Source organism: Poecile atricapillus, chromosome 2 (genome assembly GCF_030490865.1).
Source record: "Poecile atricapillus isolate bPoeAtr1 chromosome 2, bPoeAtr1.hap1, whole genome shotgun sequence".
Taxonomy (NCBI): Eukaryota; Metazoa; Chordata; class Aves; order Passeriformes; family Paridae; genus Poecile; species Poecile atricapillus.
In genome coordinates, this window is record NC_081250.1 from 135935754 (window position 1) to 135960600 (window position 24847).

A 24847-nucleotide genomic window follows, 5' to 3' on the forward strand; every position below is an offset into this window, starting at 1 on the left:
GGTTAGTTATGTCTATCTAAGCTAAGTTAGTTTTCAGTGTAAGTAATGCATTATTGCACCACATTCACATAAACTCACAAATTTTAATCATTGTAATTGTAACACATAGTAATATTTATCCAGACAAAAACAGCAAAAAAGTTTTGTAGGAGCACAGTGACATAATAACAAGCTGCCTCAACTCCCATGCAAGAATCACCATCCCATTTTCAAGGAAAATACAAACCCAAACATTGAACAATTACTTAAATTACCTAAATCTGAGCAGGGTTATTTTCAATAAGTTGATATTTTTTCAGAGCACTTCATTGTTTAACTGCTTGCTCTAACTCACCCATTTCCAAACACATAGAAAAAGGAGGAGAATCAGTCAACAGCTATATCTTGTTCACAGAGCTTTAAGAGCCACCTCAACCTTCAAGCAATGTGATGTCATCTAGTAGCAGCAAAGAGGAGGGATTCCTGCAAAATCTGCCTGTTGGTCCTTGATGGACAGTGCTTGCTTTTGGAATTGAACATGACTGCTACTCAAACTGACGTTCAAGTTCATGTGGCTTATAAAAACTATTCCTAACTACTTTTCAAATATGAGTCAAATTGGATTGCACTTTCTCTTTGTAAAATAACTCAGGAATGGATTGTTCCCAACAATATAAAAGAAAAACAACAGCAATTGTTTAAACGTCACAGTAAGTTTTCACTTGAACTCATTTTAATGAACATGAATCAAATGCATGTATAAAAGAGTTATTTGCTCTCTTAGCCCAAAAAAAATTCACAAGAAATATCCATGTAATTTTTTGTTTCTAAGAAGAAAGATTATAGAAAACATGATGCTTTAATGCAGAAATCTTGAGGGTTTCTTGCTTCATTTGAGTTACTTGATAGTATGCTATCACCTGAGAGGTACACTGCCTAACTTTTACCTGCAAATCTAAGAAGCATCAGGTACAGAAGTGCTCCAGTACAGGCACAGAGATGCATGTACATCTAACTGTCAATGAATGCAAATGTCATGAAAATATAACTATAAATTTGCTGTGCATTTCTATATTTTCCACTTTGAAACAAATAAAAACAACAATTTGTAAATCATCATCTCTGAAATAAGCATATGAAGAGGAATGGAACTAAGACCAAAAAAGGGACACTGTCTAGTGTCTTAGGATTGTGAGAGTAGTGGCTAATCCTGGTTTTCTCACAATTGACCTGATTTAAGCAGGAGGCTGGACTAGATGATCTTCTGTGTTCCTTTCCAACATGAACCTACTAATGATTTTTCACTTTTTTTATTGTTACCAAACAGAGATGAAAATATTTATGCTCTTCTTAGAAGATGGTACAAACTTACTTGTCTATTGATGATATAACTATAGCTCCTGCCTATGTGCCTTAATTAAAATACATAGTATAGTTGCAGGCACTCCCACTGAAATGAGCAGTATTATGTGTTTCGTTTTCTTCAGGGTGTAGATTTCCTTTATAATTAGTTTTCACTAGCTGCAGTCCCTTTCGAATGTGATCAGCAAAAGGGTAGAAAAAGACACACATTTTAATACTTGCAGCACAACGTTCTGTGAACAAAGTAGATGCTGATGATCCAGACAAGCAGAATCTGCAGCTGACAAAAGCCTGTTTCCTGAACAAATGTACTAACAAGCATGCCAGGCTTTGAGGGTTAAGCCACACTGTAAAACAGTTCTTGTTTCCTGGAAAGCCTCCAAAGTACACTGGACTACTGTTTTGTCCTTTCTTGCTCCTACTTATGAGGTCCTTCACAAAATGTGCAGAATGGCCATCAACTAAAATACTCACAAAAATATTTCCTCATTACCATTGCTTTCCCACCCTGCACTGTGCAATTAAGTGGTTTTGGTGCAGTTCTTGTAAACTGATGCTGAAGCAGGTTTTCTTTTGCTCCTTCAAAACCTTTGAGCCATGATTTGTAAACTAAACTGATGGGTTATATTTTCAGACAAGCTAAGGACAAGTCTTCTTGGCCAGAGTGGCATGCAAAATACACATCAAGGAGGAAAACCCGCTTGGTGACACCAGGATTCTAGCAGAACCAGTACTCAGTGAAGCTACACTTAATGCAGCTTCTACCTGTCTGGTGACTGCAAACAAGGGCAGGTTTGGTCCAATGCAACTGCAAAATTAACAGAGAGCTGCAGTAGGCAATGAGAGTATAATTGTATATTCTATGTCTACAGTCTTGTTTAAAATACCAATAAGTCTTGTAAATCATAGTTTTAGTCTTACAGTGATATATAATATTCCGATGTCTTAAAGAACCTTGCAATACTAACAAAGTAGTACAATCTGTTTGTAAATCATGTCATCTTTCCCTAAACCCCAAAGGTGTCTGGCTGCTACCATCTCTGATGAGATCATGCCTCAACCTATAAGATAATCTTTTATAAATGGGACAATTTTCTTTTATGCCTAACTTGACACATACATTTATGTCATGGCAATGGAATGAAATCCTCATTTTACTAAAAATGTCAAAAAAATCAGATTTTTCTTTAAGATGTTAAAAGTCACAGCAACTCCAAAATACGGCCTTATAGCTGCATTTCTATAGTTCTGCTGGTCTTTCAATGTTTTCAATGCATAGTGCATTAACTTGAAATAGAGATACATTGTACTATGGATCTTTTATGCATGATTTTAAATTTAGAAGTGTGCAGCATTCAGCCAAAGACAACTAAGTGAACAGGTCAAATAATAAGAAATAAATCAAGAAATCAGCATTTTGAACTAAGCTTTTATTCTGGTTAAGGCTAAACTTGGAAATGCATGAAACAACACTTAGGACTGTATTCAAAACATGACACATACTTTGCATATAATTTCAACTAGAATAAAATAGGCCAAATGAAGATATTTCAGCACTTGGTTTTCTCCTATTCCCTACATCCAGTCATTCCAGTTTTTTTCTAATTCAGAACAGAAGTTATCAGAAATTTTGAAAAATGCAGTGTTTTTTCAGCATATACCCACAGCAGGTTCTGCCATTCAGGCAAAATCATTCAGACTGGTTCCCCAGTCCAAATGTCAGTAGGATTGAGATCCCCTGCCTGTAGTGGGTTTAGAGCTGGCTAAAATTGCCAGTGCACCTACTAGAATTCTTTACTCATTTCCTGCTGCAAGATATGAACTAGGAGGAGAACAAAGCAGGCTCAAAATCTAAAAGGTATAAAAACTTTTATTAACAGAACTAAAATAAAAATAAGAATCAGAATAAAGCCTTCAGAACTTCTCCCCTCCCCACAACCTCCTTTCTTTTCCACTGACAATGTAGAGCCAAAACCTGGGATTTTCAATCAGCTACCACCTCTACAATAATCTTTTATCAGTTCTTGGAGGGAGAGGAGTTTCTCTCACCAAGCCATGGAGACATCTCCACAAGAAACAGTTCTCTTGTGGTTTTCTAATTTCCACAAATAGCCGCTGCCTGAAAAATCTGCAATCGTGAAGCTCCTGCCATTTTTTCACAGCCTTCCCACAGCTGAGTTAATGGGCCATGTCAGCTTATGGAGGTACTGTCTTAAGGATGAGCTACTCAAAAGCAGCACTCCTCTGGGAACGGAGGTCTTCTTCGTTCCCTGGGAACAAAGAGTCTTCACCACTCTCATCTCTCTCTCTGTTCAAGCTTCTCATGGGATTACAGATACTTCAATATTTGCCTTGCTTCATTATTCATTTGCTTCATGAGCAGATGCCTCTGCTCATGTCTGCAGTTTGAAAACTCCATCCCCCCATACTTTCTCATGAATTAAAGGGGATATTCTACTGTATCACAGTCCCTCTCCACAGCCTTACCAGAAGAATTCCAGCCCAATACCAAGGCATCTCCTCATTCTCCTTCCATCTGGAACTTGACTCTTTTTATACTGACCTTGGTGTCCTCATGTTGTCCTCTACATGTCTTCACTCTGTCCTTTTCTCTCACGTCACAGAGGATCAATATTTTTCAAGTTCCATCTGTGCAGTGAGAGTCAGTATCTCACCCAGGCCTGCAGGCAGTCGTGTGATCTCCGCCAGGCTGCAGCCAAAGCTGCTTATGATGAAAGTTCTTTGGGGCTACGCTGGGGGCTGTGCCAAGATCTCAGGGGGTCCAGCCAGAACGGTGGCGGCTGCTGTGGCCACATGGCTGGTCTCTGGCCTTTGCTTCCTTCAATTTCAGCTGCGGGCCGATGGCTTCCCTTCCCTCTGCCCGGCAGTGGCTGGGGCTGCACGGGCCATGGTGGAGGGAGCCTGGCCTGGCACAAAGCTGCTCCCGGGGCCCAGCGGACCCCAGCTCAGCCCAGGCCAGTGGCAGGACAGGGCTTAGCGTCAGCAAGATGTTCACAGCTGCGGCCTGGCCCAGCCTCGGCCAGGGCCCCGCAGCCTCCTGTCCCTGCCCAGACACCGCTGGGGTCTGGCCCAGCCCCGCCAGGCCATGCAGGCTGCGTCAGAGCAGGGCTGGCCTGATCGGCCCCCAGTTACCTCCTCAAAGCAAGAGATTTCCCGGGCTTGCCAGGAAAATGTAATCTCACAGAGGTGGACCTCGCTTCTAAATGGTTTTCAATTAGGTTGTCAATTCTCAAAGCTAGCCAGCTATTGGTTTCTGCCAGGCACAGAGGAAGCTCTTAACAGCTTCTCAGAAAAATCATTTCCAAGGGTGGCTTCTTCCCTCCTCACCAAATATCAGTTAATGCAAAACCAGCACACCAGCCCAACATCCTCAGTAGGACAGTAGAGACCATTCAGATTAGATTGTTCAAGAGTTTGTCAAGTTAGGTCTTAGAAACTTCTAAGGATGGTGCCTACACAGTTTACTGTACCAATCCAGCCAAATGCTTGACAGTCCTCATGCAGGAGACAACAGTTCTTGCTGTTCCTGGGCCAGCATTTGCCACTTAAGCTCTCTGTTTATGTGGCAATATAGCATGACCAACAGAGACAGAAAATATGGTGGTTATGTTTCCTGTGACCCACCTAGAGAATGCCCTAGCCTTGACTCAAAGGGCAGATGGTGCTTTGGTATTTGGCACTGAGACAGACTACAGGTGCAATGTATAGATTAAGGTCTCAAAAGAGTCCCAGCCTACAAAATTTTCAACATTGGGTACTACAATGTAGATGTATCACAAAGCTCAAAAGAATGTGATCAACTTCCTGATCACAAAGATCATTCACTGAGTTCTGCTGTTATATTTATTTTGACTGTTTTTTTATTTCACATTTTTGAGGAAAAGATTCATTGTAGCTGAAAGAAACCTCATGAAATTCAACCAAGTGCAAAGTCCTGCATCTGGGAAGGAAGTACTCTCTGAAGAATATGGGCTGGATATGGACTGTCTGGGAAACAGCTCTCCTGGGAAGGTCCTGATGAAACTTGATTTAAATGCAAACCAACTTTGTGCCATAGCAGCAGCAGTCACTTCCTTCAATCTGCTGACCTGTTAATATAGTGTGACAGCAGGTTAAGGGAAGTGATCTTGACCCTTTATTATTCATCAGACCACATTTAGAATACCGTATGCAGCTTTGGGTCCCCCAGTTCAAGAAAAATATTGATAGAGTTTGTCACAAAACTCTAAAACAAAAACAAAACAAAACAAAAAAAAAATGTATGGTTGGGGACCTGAAGTGTTTACCCTGGGAAGAGAGACTAAAAGAACTGGGTTTGTTGAGCCTGGAAAACATAAAAGTTTTGGTGAGCTAGAAGGACTTGGGGATGCTGGAGGATGAGAGGCTGGACACAGGCCAGCAATGTGCATTTGCAGAAGTATTAGTTTGGCATAGAGTAACATTCAAGTTTCAGACAGCTTGAATGACTGCAGTTTGACAAACACTGAAATAGCAGTGAGCTGCTTTGCTTGCTTATGTAACACGTAATATGAAAAATCAACCTGCAGGTTCCAGGAGTGTACACAGGAGCGTAAAAGAGGAGCAGTTAATAAGGTAAACATGAGGAACTTACAAAGAGATACAAATAAAATATTTATAGTAAATAGATGGGAAAACATGAAAAGAGCAAGATTTATCAGTCTATTGTACATTCCTGTCTGATTTCCCCACTGTTTTTTTTTAAAAAAAAAAAATATATATATATATTTTTGAACTAAGGAGAAGAAAACTCCTTATCAGGAAGAGACCATCATGAAGAAGAAGGTGGCCTGAACAATCCAAGTCTCTTTTGTCTAAATCTAACCTCTCAAAGTAGAATTCACATTACAGTCAAGCCACAGGATAACTTACATAACATTAACAGATACACAAATGTGTATTAATGTCATTTCCATACAGTAATAACAGTTAAATAAATTATTGCTAACACTAAGAAAATATCTCTAAGTAACATATGAAATCAATGTTATTCTTGTGTTGCTGGCTTCAGTAGGAAAGAATTTAAATCATCTTTCACTTGTATTCCAGCTTCTATCTCTACAACTCTGCAGATACTGTGAAAGAGATAAATAATTCATCAAGAACTGGAGTTGTACCACAGCCATATGGACAGCTGGGTAGCACCTTAAATATATGAAACTGAAATAGTTATTAGAAAAACAGAATTAAGTCTCCTTCTCCTGCAAATGCGTAAAAATCTGTTTTGGAAGTTTCCCTGTAGTGTGGACCATAAATAGAAACTTTATACAGAAGTAGAAAGCACATGAAAAAAGCACTTTATTTGACCTATTCTACCAAAAATATCCTTACTTCCTGTGCTCAGCTTAATCCATCATAATCTTCAATCATCTTAGCTTTATAATCCAATACTTATTTTCCACATTTGTGTGAGTTTATGTACTGAGAATATTAGGATGAAAGGATTTATTAACAGCCTCTCAACTGACATTTACAGGGGATTATGGCTCTTAAGTCTCCCAGAAGTGCTAACCTTACAATTTTTTCTCTTATTTCCTCAGTTTAAAAGTTCAGTTACAAAATTCCTAACATTAGGAAAACATTGTATTTTTCAAGACACAGAATCTCCTCCTTAGCAGCCAGAACCTGTAACCCATGTCTGTGCCTCCCACTATGTCACAGTGATCAAATAGGCAATAAAACATTTTGAGTGTCTAATGGGAAAATCTGCTAACTAAAATATTATAAAAGAGCAGGGTCTTAGACCAGCCCTGTATATAGTATAAATTAAAACATACTACAAAGTTGTATACAAGGTAGCCTCTGTGGCTTCCTCACCTGCAGAGATAACCAGGTCTGGGGAAGACTTATCCTAGGCACTTAAAACACCACTAACACTCTCCCATGAGTTTCTTAGGAGAGAGAAAGGAGTTTATACTCTGGGAGGTGTTTTCTATGATGCACAGAAGCAGTATTAAACACTGTATTCAGTGCGGAGTTTAAACCTGCAGTTTTGTATACATTTATTTTTATCTCAGATGCAGGGAATTCCATACCATGGGAGTACTGTAATCTTTAGGATTTTCTGGAGCCCATGAAAGAGTACTACAAGTATTACACTAAATCTGTATTTGCAGCAACAATCTTCCTGATATGTAGTGAGAAAAAAAAAAAAAAAGCAAAGATTTTATCAGAGATGTTAATACAGAGATAATATGGACACTGGGCAATAAATATCCTCACTCTTAGGAAAGCCACTGTACCTTTGAAAAGATAAATTTGAGATGTAAATCTTTAAGCAGTGACCTGAATTTCTAGACAAGAAAATTTGAAACAACCTATATGACATAAAAAGGTATGAATGTTTGATAGCTCCAAATTAACATGAGCATGCTACAGAATTTTTGAATGTTTACTTAAGCACACTTCTCAACCTTTTTACAACAACTTGAATAATTAGTATCCTAACTAAATTATCAAGACTAAACCCCCATTTCTACTTGCTAGGAATTTTTATAGAAGCTGGACACTGCACCCATAATAAACCTCCCTTTACACACACTGAGTACATAAATTACTAAATCTGTACCACATGAAGTCGAATTGAAAAAATTCTGCAATTTTCTCAAATTTTCCACTACAAGCTAAACTGCCTGCATTTGAGCGCAAATGAAAAGAAAGAAAAAAAGAAAACACTGATTGGAGATTTAGTAGAACTTGGGCCCTTTTTATTTCCTTTTATTTCAGCAATAAAACATTTCCTCAGTTGATCAGATTATTAACCACATTTGGGCTTCAGAGTCTGTTAGAAGTAACTGGATCACTCAGCAGGCTGCTGAGTAAGTGTAGCTACCTTGATGAAGAGGCAGCAGACTAACATTCAAAGATACCATGACACACACCATGGCAGCCCAAATCAGCTTTCATTTTTACCTTTTTTTCCTCTTTCCTATAGAGATGTTCATTTTGTAGGGTCCATTCTTCAATGCCTTTGAGGAGTTTATTTAGGTTGCAGATGAACTGTGCTGTACGATATACCCTGTACCACTGTGCCCTACGTGTGCATCTGTGTGTGTATGAATACAGGGAAGCAAATTACATCATAGACTGCCAACCTGGATACCAGAGAATGAACTTTATATATTCTTCCATATATTCTATCCATAAGATAAAACTCTATGTGTAACATACTGCGTATACAGTATACAGTGTATACACTGGTAGGCAGAATGTTCAAACCAAGACAGACATCTTCAACAGTCCCAGAATATAAAGCAACTTATTTAAGTACCTTTTCTAAGACTGTTTCAGGTTTATTTTATTCATCATGTAATAGCTTTCCTCAGGATTCTTCAACCCCTTATTTATTTTTTTTATTTGTCTGATTTCAGAGTTGACCCAGCTAGCAGTAGGAGGTTGGACTAGAGATCTCTTGAAATCCATTCTTTAGTTAACCCTGTGATTCCAAAAGGAATGGCATCTTCATCACCTGCTGATCACCCACCTCTCCTACAAATTTTGAGACCTGTTTAAGTGGTCAGGATACATAACTGAGAAGTTAAACTTTTCAACTTCTACCGGTGATGTTATCTTCAGTTTGGGATCTAAAAAACCAAGCCCAAATTTGAAACTCGATTTCCTTTTTCATATCAGCATTGCCATTTAAGTCTTGCAACATCATGATAAAGAAATTTGATTTTATTTACTTGGGACAATTGCCATAGGAATTTCATGCTGAAAATCTTGATATCTATCACTATTCTACTTGTATCACGTCTAGGACAGTTTGGCCTCTCTCTACAATATTTGAAACAAATAACATGTTCCAGCCAATAGTTCCAGCTAATAATGCCATGTGTAATTAACTTGTTTTAATTTAAATACCCATCACACCAAGACTTTGTGTGCAATCTGCAGAAAGGTTTAGAACCATAATCTTTCCTGCCATGTGCAGAACAAGTTGTTCTTCCACCATCAGCATCATTTCCATGCTGAAGCTCAAACTGCAACCCGTTATGGTTCTTCTGTGAGGCACCTCTTTGAAAACCCCTCAGCATCACACCAGGAGAAACATAATATCACAGTCTGCTGAAGGACTGATTGCTCCCATGCTGAGCATTTCTCTGGAGTCTCGTTATACAGACTAGAAATGATGCAGTATTGCTGCTTTTCAGCCTTGGCTGACAGAACAGAGAATTTGGCTTTCAGCTCATAAAGATTTTTCTGGCATGGGCTACACTTACCTCCTGGACAATGCCTCATGGCCATTTTACACCGTCTGGATTCTGCAATGGTTGGACATGGTATTGTGTCTTTTGCTGGTTTTTTCACAATTTGTCTTGTTCTTGTTTCCAGGCCCCACTTAAATCCACATGTTTTGTTATTTCTGCTGCAAGTTCCCCACTCACTCCATTGACCCACTTCACAGCCTTCTGATAAAGCAAAAGAAAACACAAGTGAGCAATTCTTCTAGTTTTTTTGGGGGGGTTTTTTTCTTTTTTTTTATTATAATACACTGTATAGTGTTAGACAACAACACTTGACAGTTTTACTATTAGAAGGTAAAAGCTAGAAACAAAATTAAAATCTCTTACAGAACCTGAATCTTCTTAGCTAGAATTAACCCAACCAAAGAAAAATTAGAATATCAAACTCTATGTTCAATATACTATGACAGTCCCAGATATTCAAAAATTTTCCTAAAACAATGAGATTCACTTTTTTTCTCTGTCTAATATGTAAATCTTATTTGGTTGTCACCTGGGTTTGAAAACTTCAGAAGATCACATTTCCAAGTCCTCTCCATCATGAAATTCAAGCAATACTCTTGAAAGAGTTTGTTCTAACACAGTTCCTGAAATCTTACAAATTCTGAATTGTAAATTTTCAAACAATTCTGAGTTGTAAATCTTCATACAAAGTGATTTTACAGTTAAGAGGACAGAACTTTCTGATGCACAACAGAGTGGCATTCCCAATGAAGCAGTATTTTAAAGGTTGGAAAAATTTAGTAGTATTATCAGTAAAGAAATAAAAAATTATTAATTATTGAGTATTTCCTGGTAAGAAATACTAAGCATCATCATAACGTAGTGCCATATTTGAATGTGGGCACTAGCTGTGCTAGAGCTGCTGTGCTAGAAGACTCACCCACACATTCCATAAGCTCTTCCAAGGCTGCAAATCCAGCAGGACATCCTCGAAAGCAGCGACCTCTGTGCGAGTAAAAACCAGTTTTGCATTTGGTACAAAAGTCTCTGCTAAAGCAGGAGTCGCAGTTTTCTATTCTGCATCCTAAATCAAAAGGATCAGAAGAAACAATGAGACAGCAAAGTTAGGGTAAGACTAAAAATGAAGGGACTTATAAATCAATAAAACAGAAAAAACAGAAATGCTATAATATTGTCATCCTGAAATCCATCTGGTATATAGATAAAATTAGAGGTAACTGTGTTTACCACATTTTTATCTATGTCCTTCTAATCCTATTTTTTTAAATCAAACTGTAGATAAAACTTCTAGTTTAATTATATTTGAGTTAATGATATCTTTTTGGAGGAAAAATCTTCAGCATAAACTATTTTCATGTGTAAGTAATTTTGATGAAACTGAGATGCAACAAATTATTTTGGAAAATATGCATGTATTATATGAACTGTCTTGAGTTTAGAATTTATCACTGAAAGCGGGGCACTTTTTTTTTCTGTGAGTTTACCGTATAAATAGCTGAGTGGATGCTTTCATGTAGTATATCTGATGTCCATGTCTACACATATGCATGTGCAAAAAGCTTCAATTCTTCTGGATTTAACTTCTCTATTATTGAGACTCTTCATCCACAAAAAACCCCATTCTTAAATAAGGAGATATACACCAACAGATAAAAAAAAAGAAAACAAAACCCCAAACAAACCAAACAAGACGACTATTGCCATTATGAAATACTGTATTTCTCTGAAAATTTAAGAGGGATATGACCTGCAATAGATGACAGACTCAGGTATAGGCTTTTCAGAAATATCCTATTACATTACAACTTGGAAATGAACTAGCTATCAGTGGTTATATGTATACAATACACAACTACAAAAAATATCAAGGAAAAATATACCAAAGATTAAAAAGGATGTCATTATATTTGGAACAGTAATGATCATTTTATAATTAATTTTTAAAAAATTGAATCCTTCAGCTAATAGAATTAAATAAACTATATTAACCGTATCCTCTCTTCAAATATCTGAAGCCACAGCAAAAAGTATTTTTTGTTCATGTCGTGCAACAATATAATAATAATAATTTTGTTAATTCTGTTACTCATTCTTCATTCTTTCATAATGAAAAAAAAAAAAAAAACCAAAAAAACCCCAAACTATAAGGGTACTATTCTGAAATAACAATTAGTAAATATCTCAAATCAACACTTCCAATTCAGCCAATCTTTATGAAACAGATTTTAATATTTATTCCTGAACTTCAGCAGGCCAAAGCAGGGCATCCCACAATACTTAAACAGTGTGTGTGTGTGAATGTGTAAAATTTTTTGCTAGCAATTAGGGAAATATGAGGCTTTTTAGATCAGATTTCTTGTGGCATTGGAAAACAAATTAGTCAGATTGAATGCAAAGAAAAATGTATATTTCAAGCAGTGGTGACCTTTGCTTGATTAAAAGGAATGTGAGCATCAGTTTGAAGCCTTGCCCTGACAAAGATAACCTCTGCTGGCTCTATTTAGACACAACCACACATAACTGGAATGCTACCAACTCCTGTGTCCAGCATTTTTCAAAGGGGCTTTTAAAACTCGAGTTCATATAAGCAGCACAAGTTGGGCTTCTTGTCCACACTTCAGTTTATAGGAAGTTCCTTAGAATAATAATTTCTTTTTCACAAGAGTTGAACCAGTCCCTAAAGAACAGGTCAATGTCTACACAGTGACCCTGCAAAATCACTTTCCAAGATTAATGAATTGTTAGCCAAAACCAACTAGGTGAGCTGCTCTGGAGATGTACCACAATACTTAATTGCTAATCTGGTTTGTTACACTCAAGGTGTACTGCAAGTATTTTATTAAATGCAACACTTGAGTCAAACATCCTGTGTATTTAAATATTCAGAAAAAACATTAGACACTTGAAAAGACACCAAGGTTTTTACAAATCCTGTAGTCCCAATGATACGATGCAGAACAGAACATTAAAAGAAAAATCAGCATCTTGCAACCCTTCCTTACATCTCAGTGACACAACATTCTTAAAACAACATTTTAACTATTGCTTTCAAAAAACATGTTGGGAGTAACATGCTAAAAGCTTTCCTGTCTGTGTGGAAGAGGGGCCAAAGGAAAAACTTTCAACAGAAGTTACTGTTTGATATGATACAGACACACTTGGCGTGTGGAAGCCAGCCTCACTTTACACTGGGGATTCCCTCCATAAAACTATCACTATTTAACATAAGTACCTATGTGAATAACCCATATTTCAACATTAAATGAATGAATAAATCCTCTAAGTTTTGATCATACCTCAAAACTCCCATCTTGTTTGTATTTTCTGCTTTATTTGCAATGCCAGTTTCCTTTTGTGTCACAGCAGAGTCCTTGAGATAACTATCTTTTAAAAGCTGTAGTAGGTGAAGGTTGGGTGGTGTGAAGGTTGGTTGAAGGTTTGGGTGGAGATTTCCACCAAGACAGTTTATTTTCTTTTTTTTCTTATGAAAGTAAACTACTCCAAACATGAAAGACCTCTTATTTAATCTGTATCAGATGCAATTTAGGGGAAAATAGTGAAAGAGTATCAGGAATACCATAAGACTTCTGAAATTAAAATATTAATTCAGCAGAGCAATATTCATCATAATGCTTAGGGTTACTGCGTGCTAATCATAATGATAATTTAAGTGTAGCTGAAGATAAACTAGGAGTGACAACAACCTGACTCTTTTAAAATTTCACCAATCCCCAGACTGTCCCCATGACCATGACACTCCTTCCAACTCCTGCTCCCATCCCTCTGCTGCTCACTAGGACAGCATTGGTGCTACATATCTGACTTCACTGCCATCCCAAAGTGTCCACTGGCATTCTGCACCGATTTGCCATTGACCAGCAACACCTTCTGTGCTAATTTTCTCCAGAATTTTTTGGTAATTGAATACCCTGACTGCTACAATTGCAATTACAGCAGGCTCAAAGACTGCTCTACTATACTACATAAGTATAGTTCAAGCAACAGCATTAATAAATGAAGCTTTGCTATTTTGTAACTGTTAAAAAAATTCATTAGCTTTCTTAATGCATTGAATTAACTACACATGTTTAATAAATGCTCAATTTGTTCAAAAGTTTCTCTTTATCTTGTTTTTACTGAAGGTGAATAGAAGGGGAAATTACAATGTTGGGCCCACCTAGGAGAAAGACAAACAAATAAGTAGTCAACCGAATCTGAAGGGAGCTGTAATTATTAATCTCTGAGTGGTTTCTCCTCCTAAAATTATAAAGGTTACTAAGATCATGGACTAAATTGAAAGGATCAAGATAGGCTTGATCCATTAATCAGTCCAACCATCAAACTGACAGGTTTCATCTTACTCTTTAAATTCAGTTCTATTTTTTTTTTTTCTCATGAGATTATCTGTTGTTGGAGCAGTTCAGTTCAAAGTCATTAATTACTAAAAATTTACTGGAAAATTAACAAATCATAGCTCATCTCTTGGGCATTCTTCTACAGAGAATATTCAATACTTTCCAAGTTCATGTCCAAAAGGAGTGCATTCTCATGCTGCAGTGTTCAAGGTGGAAATCATATCCAACAGCATACTCCACATTGACTTCTAGAGACAAGCAGTCTCAAATTTCACAATGCACTGTTACTAGAAACACAGTCTAGAACCACTTAGAAGATTCTAGGCTTGCATACTGCTTACATGTAGAAAAGAAAATTTGTCTTAATCCAAAATTTCCATAATTTTAGAGCTGCTGCACTTGGCTGTGGTATTTATTGTGTTACATTTGGCACTGATCATGTTTGGCTTTTAAAATCAAGACAACATTTTCCATAAAAATATGTTCTCTAGCTTCTCTAAGAAAAACGGTGAAGTGTTCCAGTAAAAAAAATATTTAAAATATTTTGTGCCTATGAAGACATTATTAGGGCAGAAATTATATTCAGTTTATGCAATTCAAGACCTATAACTCCCATAAGGATTTTAACAGCCAAAATTTTTTATTATTTTTAGCTGAGATAATAAGATCTGAGCAATGGAATTCATAAGCATACCTAAGAAGAGCTAGTAGGAAGAAACCTATTCAATTTTTAAGGATGGTTATTTCAACTCAGCTTCAATCAACAAAATGTCTGTGTGTCCACAATGTTTCATATATGCAAACCAAGACTACCGAAGCAAGACAAAAAAAAAAAAAAAAAAGAGAAGCGATGTATAAATACACCAGTTACCAGTTACACTAACATAAAAATACACAATACAAAAATCATCATAGGTGAACCATGACTGATCCATAAATGCAACTGCATCATTATTTTCACAGAGGGAGAGTGTCAAAGGCATGAGTCTGAGATAAACATCAAGTGCTCAATACACACCAATATGGGTTAGACACAACATGCATTTATGCTTTTCAAAATCAGTCCTGTAATTCAGAAAAAGAGCCTCTTTCCATAAGTGGTAAAACCAGAAAAAAATATTACATTGAATTCACCCTCCACCTTTTGCAATTAACTTTTCTGTTTTTTTCTTTTCAAGAAAGTAAAGAATACTGCCAATACAGACTACTTTGCCTTTCGCACAAGCACAGTACAGGCTAATACTAATAAATTAATCTATTTCCTAACCTACGAATATATTCAAAAATATTTTTACATGGGGAGGTATTTACAGCCCAGTTTTGAAAGGTTTAAAGTACGGAAGTTGTTGGCTTTCACAAATGTGTTACAAAAATTAAGACCAAGATTCTAAATTACTTTACAGAATGGATGCATAAACCATATACTGTCTCATTTAATTTTTTATCAAAACTTAACCACCTGGTACAGATTAGGCAGCACTCTGCAACATTACACAGCAGTTTGGATATACTATATCCATGGAGCCCACGCAGGGAATGGGGAGAAAGAGGTGGGATAGCTTGGGAGAGGTCCAAGCATGGCCATAAGTGCTCGTCATCCAGCCCAGACTGCCACTGAGTGACCTCATGTGAGTTTTGAGATTATGTGTGATGTGAAAACCAGCACAGGCTTTCTCACAACTCAGTGTTCCCAATGACATGGCACAGTGTTAGGGGAAAGGTGCCACACATTTAACAGACACCTGATTATTGCAGGAAACAAAGAAAAGCTATTTCTCACTTCAGGTTCTTATGTCAGGTGACCTGATTCTGGTTAGACTATGACAAAAACATTCTCCCCCTAAACAGGAATTAGAGGTAAGTGCAATGATTAATAATCCATATGGGTAATACTCCACATATGAGCATATGGAAAAATCAATATGAATCGGCACAACTGCCAGACAGAGGTGAAATAATGTGAGATACCAGAGCACTCGTGGATTTTAACAGTTGTGCTTCTAGGCACAAACATGCAAACAGGGAATCTTGTTGCACATTAGCAGGTTGTAAATTTCCAAATAAAACATTTCACTAAAAGTGAAAGGTTGTTTGTTTGTTTTTAATAGTACATCTGTTTTATTAAATTAGCAACACTTACATATTAAAACATGTCTGGTGTGAGGTGTCTGGTCACCTGAAATTTGTGTGGGAACAAAAAATATCACAAGAAGCCCACCCATATATTAGTGTTTATACTGACGAGTACCTACATGTTAAATTCATTTTGAATCCTTTTTATTTTCTTTTAGAGGGAATTTGTTTCTTAAAACTAGGAGTATCTGCATGAATCATATATTTTTTCCCTAAATAACTCATCTTATTATACTAATAATAACAAAAAAATACAAGGTCAAATAATCAACTAGTTAACCTGCTGAATGTTCTATATCTCAGAATGAGCTGAGACCTTCTTTAGCAAAGAAGTTTTAAGATGATCTTGAGACATCTGTGAAAATACAACTCTGTTTCACAGCATATCTTCTTAAAAACTGAGCATGAATGATGGCCTTCCTACAAAAGTAAGTGTAAGGGTTCAAGAACTAACTCACTTGAACATCTGTTCATATCTGGCGTCCGAAGTCCGTAGTACCCCGACGGGCAGGAGTGCAAGCATTCACCGTACTGTCTCATCCCTTCTCTTCGCAGGAAGAAGAATAACTTGTGTTGGCATCTGATGCACCCATTATCCTTTGAACAAGATAAGCAACCTTTGCAAATTGGATTTGGTCCATAGTTAGCTGCAAAATAAGAAGATACATTACACTTTAAAACCATTTGAAAAGTATTTTGGCTGGAGGTCTTGTACACTTTAAAGTGCTACTCATCTTTTGCATGTCTACCAAAAGTTTTGAAAGGAGGGTTCTGAAAGTGCACTCGCTTTCAGACATCTGCACTGGCACTGAATAAAAAGAAACACAATCTCTAAATTTTTATTTGTATGTAGGGCAGTTTAATGATTTTACATACATTTAAAATACAGGCACAGGCAAGCAGAGACCAAGCTACATAAAGCTCAAAGTATAAAGTTAAATAAAGTTACAATGCTGGATTATAATTTGAAGCTGGGGACATAAGCACACAACAGCAACAAAAAACAAGAACTTCAGTAGCCTGATATATGCACATGGAATGATATGCCCATGGAAATTGAGCAACACCACTAATGAAATTTCTGATTTGGGAAACGAGCAATATTAAGAGTAGACAAGTCTCTGCAGAACAGGTACAGCACTAGAAATGGGGGCTGTCTCCTCACTCTCCTAAGAGCTGTCTTCTTGCAGACTCTTCTTGACTGGAGTATAAAAACAATTATTTTTTTTTTTTTTTAAAGAAGCAGTCATAAGTTTAAAGAGCCTTCTACAAATTTTTACTCAAAATGGGCTGAAAACCATATGCACAGACATTACCAAAGGAGCACATTTAGTGCAGGTTACCATTTTAGGTCACCATCTGCTGTGCTCATCATCAAGTCTATGCTCTGATTTTGTTGGATTATTTTCTTTTTTTCTTTTAAATTACTCGGCTGATAACTGCAACACAAACTTCAGCCACATCATTCTTTGTTCTTATGAGCTTTTATTATCCTGCCTTTCTGCAGAGTTGCAGAATACTCCGTTGTCCCCATGGGCTGTCAAGTCCTTCTCAGGTGCTGGGTCAGCACAGTAGGTTAGCAGAGGGAGGATGACTCAAGACATTCCTGAAGCCAGCATAACTTTGCAGGTCTGTTTTAAATATTGAATTGGCTACAGGACTGAAATTTGCCCGTTCAAACCTGGTTTACTGAAAACAAAAGAAAATTATTATGCAACAAAGGAAAGCATCTTTGGGGTCTCAAGGGGTTTATAACAGCAGCCACCCAGGGAGCAGCTCACCAAAAGTGCCTATGTTTAATTCTTATATTTTTAAATATTTAAAATTATTTACACCCGTATGTAATGATCTGATATTTTTACCTTGTATGGCTGTTTAATTGAGGTTGTTCAACTGATGACTTCACCAGCAGAGTCAGAAAAAAAAACAAGGAAAAACCCACCACCCTCTGGAACCAGTAGCTGATAAGCTTTACTCTCACCTTCACACATCTGCACACCACATTCCAATTCCCTCTCTGCTCCCATCCCCCACACGGGACTCACTAAGTTCAGCATGACAGCATTCAACTCCGATCTTGTACAAATAATCCTAGTGGGTGGCAGGCAGGACAAGAAGTGAAGCAATCTGGTATGAAACAGCTCAGTCAGTGGGACATTTTCTGAGTGTTGGAGTCCTCCAGTACAAGTCTCACTAGGTGAGATCCTCTTGACGGGAAAAGAATCCTTACCCTTTATGATATAATTCTTCAGCACTCTGTTAACCCTTTTGTAATGAGACTCCCTAACAGACCACAGCCTTACACTCCTAAAACAGTTCCCATCTCCGGTTGCCTAAAGACTTGAGATAAAACTTTTCCTACACTTCATCTTGTAACTATTTTCATTCCCAACCCACTTCTTCAAAGACACACAAGACAAACAAACAAATGATGAACTAGGCATGGATGTATCCCTCCTCTCACTGTCGGCAGGGATTGCCTTAACCACATCAAATAATATGTGACCATGTATGCCAAAGCAATTGTTGCTTAACACATGGTGGGCAATCCTGTAGACTTCTGACTTCTCTTCTAGTCTCCTTGGATATCACTCTCAGTAAATCTTTATCTCCAGCTTATTCAAGGCTCCTCAGAGTATTGTATTAAGAATTTTGTATATAACAAAAGAGTTAAAAGGAACAAAGCAAAAGCAAGGATGCAAGATGCCTGAATTTATTCACTACTCAGAGTGTTTTTTGGAGTTCAAAACAGCTGAAATCGTATATAATTTTGACTTAGGGCCAGGCCAATTGCTGAACAGCATGAATATAGCTAAAGGCTACTATATATGTGTGTGTCTGTGTCTGTATGTGTACATGGATATATATATATATATATGGATGCAGATAACTGCTATACATATGAATACAGCTAAAGGGAACAAAACAGCAGGCCTGCTGGCAACAGACAAGGTAAAACTGTCTCAAAGGGAGAAAAAGATCTTTCCCCAACACTTAGGAAAGCTCACTGAAGGAGCTTTAAAGAGATTTGAAGGGAGAAAAGGATAAAACAAGGCTCACTGAAGTCTGAGAGTAGTATGCCAACACCAGAGGGACAAGGTACTAGCAAGGTCTATCAGTCTGCTCTCTCATTCGAGGTAGGGTTGTTCTCTAAAGGTTAGTGATGGTAAGGATAGGGTTGAGTGTTTGTGAGTAAGAATTGGGGGAAGGCCAAGAAGGCAGGTATCATGGCAGGAGTCTGCAACAGACCCCCCCCAGCCAGGAGAAAGAAGCAGATAAAATATTCTCGAAGTAGCTGGGAGAACTTTAACAATCATTCACCCTTGTTTTCTTGGGGAGCTTCTATTTACCAGATGTCTGTTCAAATCACAGCACAGCAAAGAGGAAAGAGCCTAGGAGATTCCTGGAACATGGCGGCACATAACTTCCTGACAGGGCTGGTGAGGGAGAAAACTAGGGAAGGTAACTGCTGGACCTGCTGTTTGGGAATGGAGAAAGACTTGTGGGGGATGTGATGGTTGGAGGTCACTATGCCCATCTTGGGCATAGTGATCACCAAATGGCAAGTTTTTGGTTCTTGATGAAGTAAGGAAGGGGGTCACCAAAACCTCTACCTTGGCAACAGAGTCCAAGCAGGCTAGAAAGTCTTCAAGAGGGAAATCCTAAAGACACAGGAGCAGGCTGGTGCCACATGCCAAAAGATGATCCAGGGGGAAAGAAGACTAGCTTAATGGGGGGGGAGGTGGGGGGGGAAGCAGAGTTTATAACTTTTGGAGGAAGGGGGAAACAATTCAGGAGGACTCCAAGGATATCATGGTGTTATGCACAGAAAAAATTACAAGGGCAAAAGCCCAATAAGAACTTCATCTGCTACTTCCATAAACAACAGTAACAATATTTCTATAAATACATCAGCAACAGCAGGAGAGCTAAGGAGAATCTCTATTCCTTATTGAATGTGGGGGGAAACACAGTGACAAGGGATAAGGAAAAGGCTGAGGTACATAATGTCTTCTTTTCTTCACTCTGTAACAGTAATAAAACCATTTTTTTTCTGGTACCCAGCCCCCTGAGCTGAAAGGCAGGCACAGAGACCAGAATGAAGCTTTCCTAATCCACAGGGAGATGGTCAACAACACCACTTAGACCCATCCAATTTTATGTGGATGAAGTCCACACAAGGATACTGGAGGAGCTGGTGGAGGACCAGCCACAGAGATCCCAGCTGACTGGAAGATGGCCAATGTGACACCCACCTAGAAGATTAATCAGAAGGAGTATAAAGGAACTACAAGTCCATCAGTCTGACCTCAGTGCTGGGGAAAGTCATGGAGCAAATCATCTTAAGTACCTTCATGCAGCACACACAGGACAAGCATGTTATCAGGCCCAGCTGGCATGATATGAAAGGGAGGTCCTGCCTGGCTGATCTCATCTTCCTCTATGACAAGATGGTCCACAAAATAGATGAAGAAAAGGCTGTGGATGTTTCTACACAGACTTTCATAAAGCCTTAGACACCATTTCGCACTGGCTGCTCCTGGCTTGGATGGGTGTACCCTTCATTCAGCAAAAAACCAGGCTAGATGATGAGGCTTAGAGAGTGATGATAAACAGAGCTGGCAGCTGGCTGCCAGTGGTGCTCTGCAGGGCTGAGTACTGGGGCCAGCCCTCTTTAATGTCTCTATCAATGATCTGGACAAGGGGATTGAGGGTACCCTCTGTCAGTTTGTAAATGACATAAGTTGGGCAGGAGGGTTGATCTATTGAAAAGCAGGAAGGCTCTGTAGAGGGATCTAGACAGGCTGGATCTATGGACCAAGGCTGTGAGTATAAGTTTCGGTAAGGTCAAGCGCTGGGTCCTGCACTTGGGTCACAGCCCCATGCAATGCTAAAGGCTGGGGAAAGAGTGGCTGGAAAGCTGCCCAGTGGCTGAACATGAGCCAGCATGTGCCCAGGTGGCCAAGAAGGCCAGCAGCATCCTGGCCTGTGTCACAAATAGTGTGGCCAGCAGAACCAGGACAGTGACTGTACCTCTGTACTGGGCACTGGTGAGGCCGCACCTCAAAACCTGTGTTGGGTTTTAGGCTCCTTATAACAAGAAACTGAGGTGCTGGAGCATGTACAGAGAAGGGCTATGCTGCTGGTGAGGGGTCTGGAGAACAAGTCCTGTGAGTGGCTGCTGAGGGAGCTGAGGTTGTTTAGCCTGGAGAAAAGGAGGGTCTGAGAGCATATCATTCTCTACAAATACCTGAAAGAAATTTCTAGCAAGTTGGAGTTCAGTCTTTTCTCTCAAGTTACAAGCAATAGGATGAGAGAAAATGGCCTCAAGTTGTGCCAGGGAGGTTTAGATTGGATATTAGGAAAACTTTTTCCATGGAAAAGGTTGTCAAACCTTGGAAAGGGCTCCCCAGGGAAGCCGCTGAATCACCATCCCTGGAGTTATTAAAAAAATATGTAGATGTGGTGGACATGGTTTAGTGGTGGACTTGGCAGTGCTGGGTTAATCACTGTGTTCAATGATCTTAAAGGTCTTTTCCAACTTAAACGGTTCCATGATCTTGTGGAGCAAGAATTAGGCTCTGGAGCAGATATATATCAGGCCTCCATGTAGGTTTTTTTTGCCACCTTCTCTCATGGATCTCCATGAAAATCCTGGTTTCTTGGCCACAAAATGTGTCTGAGTTTGACTCTACTGTCCAATTTTCCTTTATTACTGCCACATGTTACTCTTCCCAAGCACTTTTTCTGTCTATTTCTGGTAAGATGTCCTTATTGATAACCCTTTCTTTCTGCAGGCAAATTTAATTATGCTGACTCATCTGGGCTTCAGCTCCATAGAAAAGGAACTAACGCCATAAAATGATTTTCCATTATCCTGTGCTATTATTTGTCCATGAAATGGATGGCACACCTTTCACAGCTTAAGATCAACTCAAGATATATTAAAGAGTTCAGTAATATATTAATATAGGTTTCCCAAATCATGACATCTGGACCTTCCTCCTCCTTCATCTCCTGAGCAGCCTTAAAAAATTAATTTTTTTACTTCTATAGCTGTATTTTTTTACCTTCTTATGCTGTGAACCTCAAAACTTATAAACTATTCTGAAATCCTCAGATATACTGTATTTATTGTTACTCAAATGAACAATTATTTAACTCACACATTGAATTTGGACAATGTTCAAAATCATCACTTAATTAATGGTCACATATTGATGAATTTCCCTGTTAGTCTCCTAGCTTTTTTTCTGTCTCTAGCACATTAAGAAATTAAAAATCACTGAAGAATTATAATGGTAAGGGAAGATAATATGATTTGTATGTTGCATTAGAAAGAGCAAACTTTGTGAAAGAATCTGAAAACTTCCCACTGTGCTCCATAGGCATTAAACTGAATAATTTCTGGGTAATTTGCATATAATTAGATTACTGTAAAGTGTGTACCATTTAATTGATCTTCTTTTACATTGTTGTTGCTTGTTTTCTTTTCAGATCTTCATGGGAAGCTCTGAATTCTGCAACCTTTCCATTATTTCAATTTCTCCCAGAGTCAGGGAAAACTGTGATATGATCTACTAACTAATTTCTTGGACAATGAACACATACATTAACAAATCAAATACCATAGTACTGGTTTTGGGGTCACGTAAGAATGCTATCTTGAAGATACCCACTTAACTGTGCCTCTTTTGGCCCTATATACATAAGCCATAATTAAATCTTACAAAATGCTCCCTGCCTCAAGTTCTTCCCTTCCCTTCCCATCTCGATTTCTTAACACAGCAAACTGGATGTATTGCTATCACATAAAGCTTTTCCATTTTGCATATAATTGCTCTTTGAAGAGGAAGCGAATGCCTCCACCTTCAACAGAAACATCTATACACTTCCTTTTTAATTTCTTCATAACTTACTTTGTTTTCCCCTCCATATTTGTTTGCAAGAAAAAATAACAAGCTAATAAAACATGGTCTGTCACATTCCAGATTACTGACTGCATCTCATGCAATGTAAAAACATCATGCTACTCATCCTTATTTCAACCCTGCCTGGAACACCCTCCTCATCTCTGTGCGCCAGGCAGGCAGATCTCCTCCAGCCAAATCCCTCATGGAGACTTGCTCCTTCCACAAGGCCCACAAATGTTAACCAGTGTCAGAGTGCTGCTGTCATCACATGATAAAACTGAAAACGCACACATGCTGTAAGTTAGCACCATCCTCTGGCTCTCAAAGCACATGATTGCTCTCTATTAAGACTGTAAGGTCCTGCAGCAGGAATAATGTTTCGTACATAAGGTGTGAACACTGCGTATAAACACAAGCACACACCTCAATACAGGTAACACATTTTCTATTCCTTCTGTAACAGCTATTGTCCAGAGCACCTCTACAATTAAAGCATTTGCAGACTTAATTCCCCAAGTAGTGCCTTTATTTTAAATCTGGTATTAAATTTGCCAAGTTTCAAAAGGTTACTTGAGAACACAGACTAGTACCCAAACACTGAATGAAACGCTTCTGAACCCTAAGGGTGTTCAAAGTTTCATGGTTTGGATCCATATCAAGTAAAATCAAATGTCAGCTAATTACTTTAACTCTTGTCTAGATCAAATGTATTTAAGCCACATTGCTGAAGCAGTTTTGACTTGTTATGACTATTTAAAATCACAAGAGAATCAAAATGAGTCTAGCCTGTTCCCCACAAGAACACAAGTTGTTCTGGAAGCAAAAGAACTTACAGCATTTGATTTTCTGTGATCTTACTGTCCTGCAGCCCATACTACAACTGCTTCTAATTTGTGTCTTTCTTGTTGTTGGGTGTCACAAAGCTCTTTTGAACCTGATGATCCAGCTCACCACAAGAACCTGATATTTTTATGCTTCTGTAAAAACCAGGCTAAAATAGACAAATGAATCCAAAGCCAGTTGGAGAAAGAGGAGATCCTGGCAAAGAAACAAGCAGTAAAGTCTAAATCCCTAAACATTTCTTTAGATAGCCAGGCTAACATGCTCACTATGTTCCTAGTATCACTTGCTATCTGGTTGCTGTGTATCTCTTGGCAGTTTTTGGTCTTTTAAAGTCTCTGAAGTCAGAAACTGAGCTTGGTGATACAATGGCCAGCTTAATGACACTCTCACCCTAACTGGGACTGCAGCCACAGGAATGCTGGTAACTGGATTTTAGTACAGATCTAGCAGAAATGTCTCCAAGACACTTACCACTGTAAACATGAGATGTGCAGATGGGACTCAAGAGGAGATGAGAACTACAAGCTGTGTTTACTGCAAAGTAGTAGATTTCATAATCCTGAATTCAATTATTGCTTTGAAGATATCCCATACGTATATCAATAAAATACACCTGTGCTTAGCTTATGTCTTCAGGAGCACCAAGGAATTAAACAATAAACCCAGCCTTATAGATAAACCAATACTACATAGTGTACCAAGGCACTAAGACTGTAACCCTGGAAGTTCACTACAGCTGAAAAACATCTGACTAGCTGATCTGGCCAAGACAAATACCTATTTTTCATTAGAACTTTGTAAAAGCAAAAGTAAGTTTTAGGCAGAAAATTTTTATTTTTTAAAAAGAAAAAAGACTAGTTTGTTTCTAGTAATTATCTTTAAGAAAATTTTAAAATTCAAGGTCAAAGGGGATTTTTATGAACAATTAGGCCAATTCCCTGTACAAAGAAGCCACAGAACTTTTGCTTTACTGAAACATATCATTTAAGAAACCATTCAATCTTAATTTTTA

The 24847-nt window shown here is 38.2% G+C and overlaps 1 protein-coding gene across 1 annotated transcript in view; it reads right to left on the reverse strand.

Annotated features, from left to right (window-relative positions):
- Positions 1–24847, reverse strand: part of RSPO2 (R-spondin 2) — a 106265-nt gene that overhangs the window by 33209 nt on the left and 48209 nt on the right. The window contains exons 3-5 of the mRNA XM_058832050.1: positions 16537–16725; positions 10510–10653; positions 9603–9791 (exon numbers count right to left, since the gene is read on the reverse strand). Coding sequence (XP_058688033.1) covers positions 9603–9791; positions 10510–10653; positions 16537–16725 — 522 coding nt within the window. The remainder of the gene's footprint in view (positions 1–9602; positions 9792–10509; positions 10654–16536; positions 16726–24847) is intronic.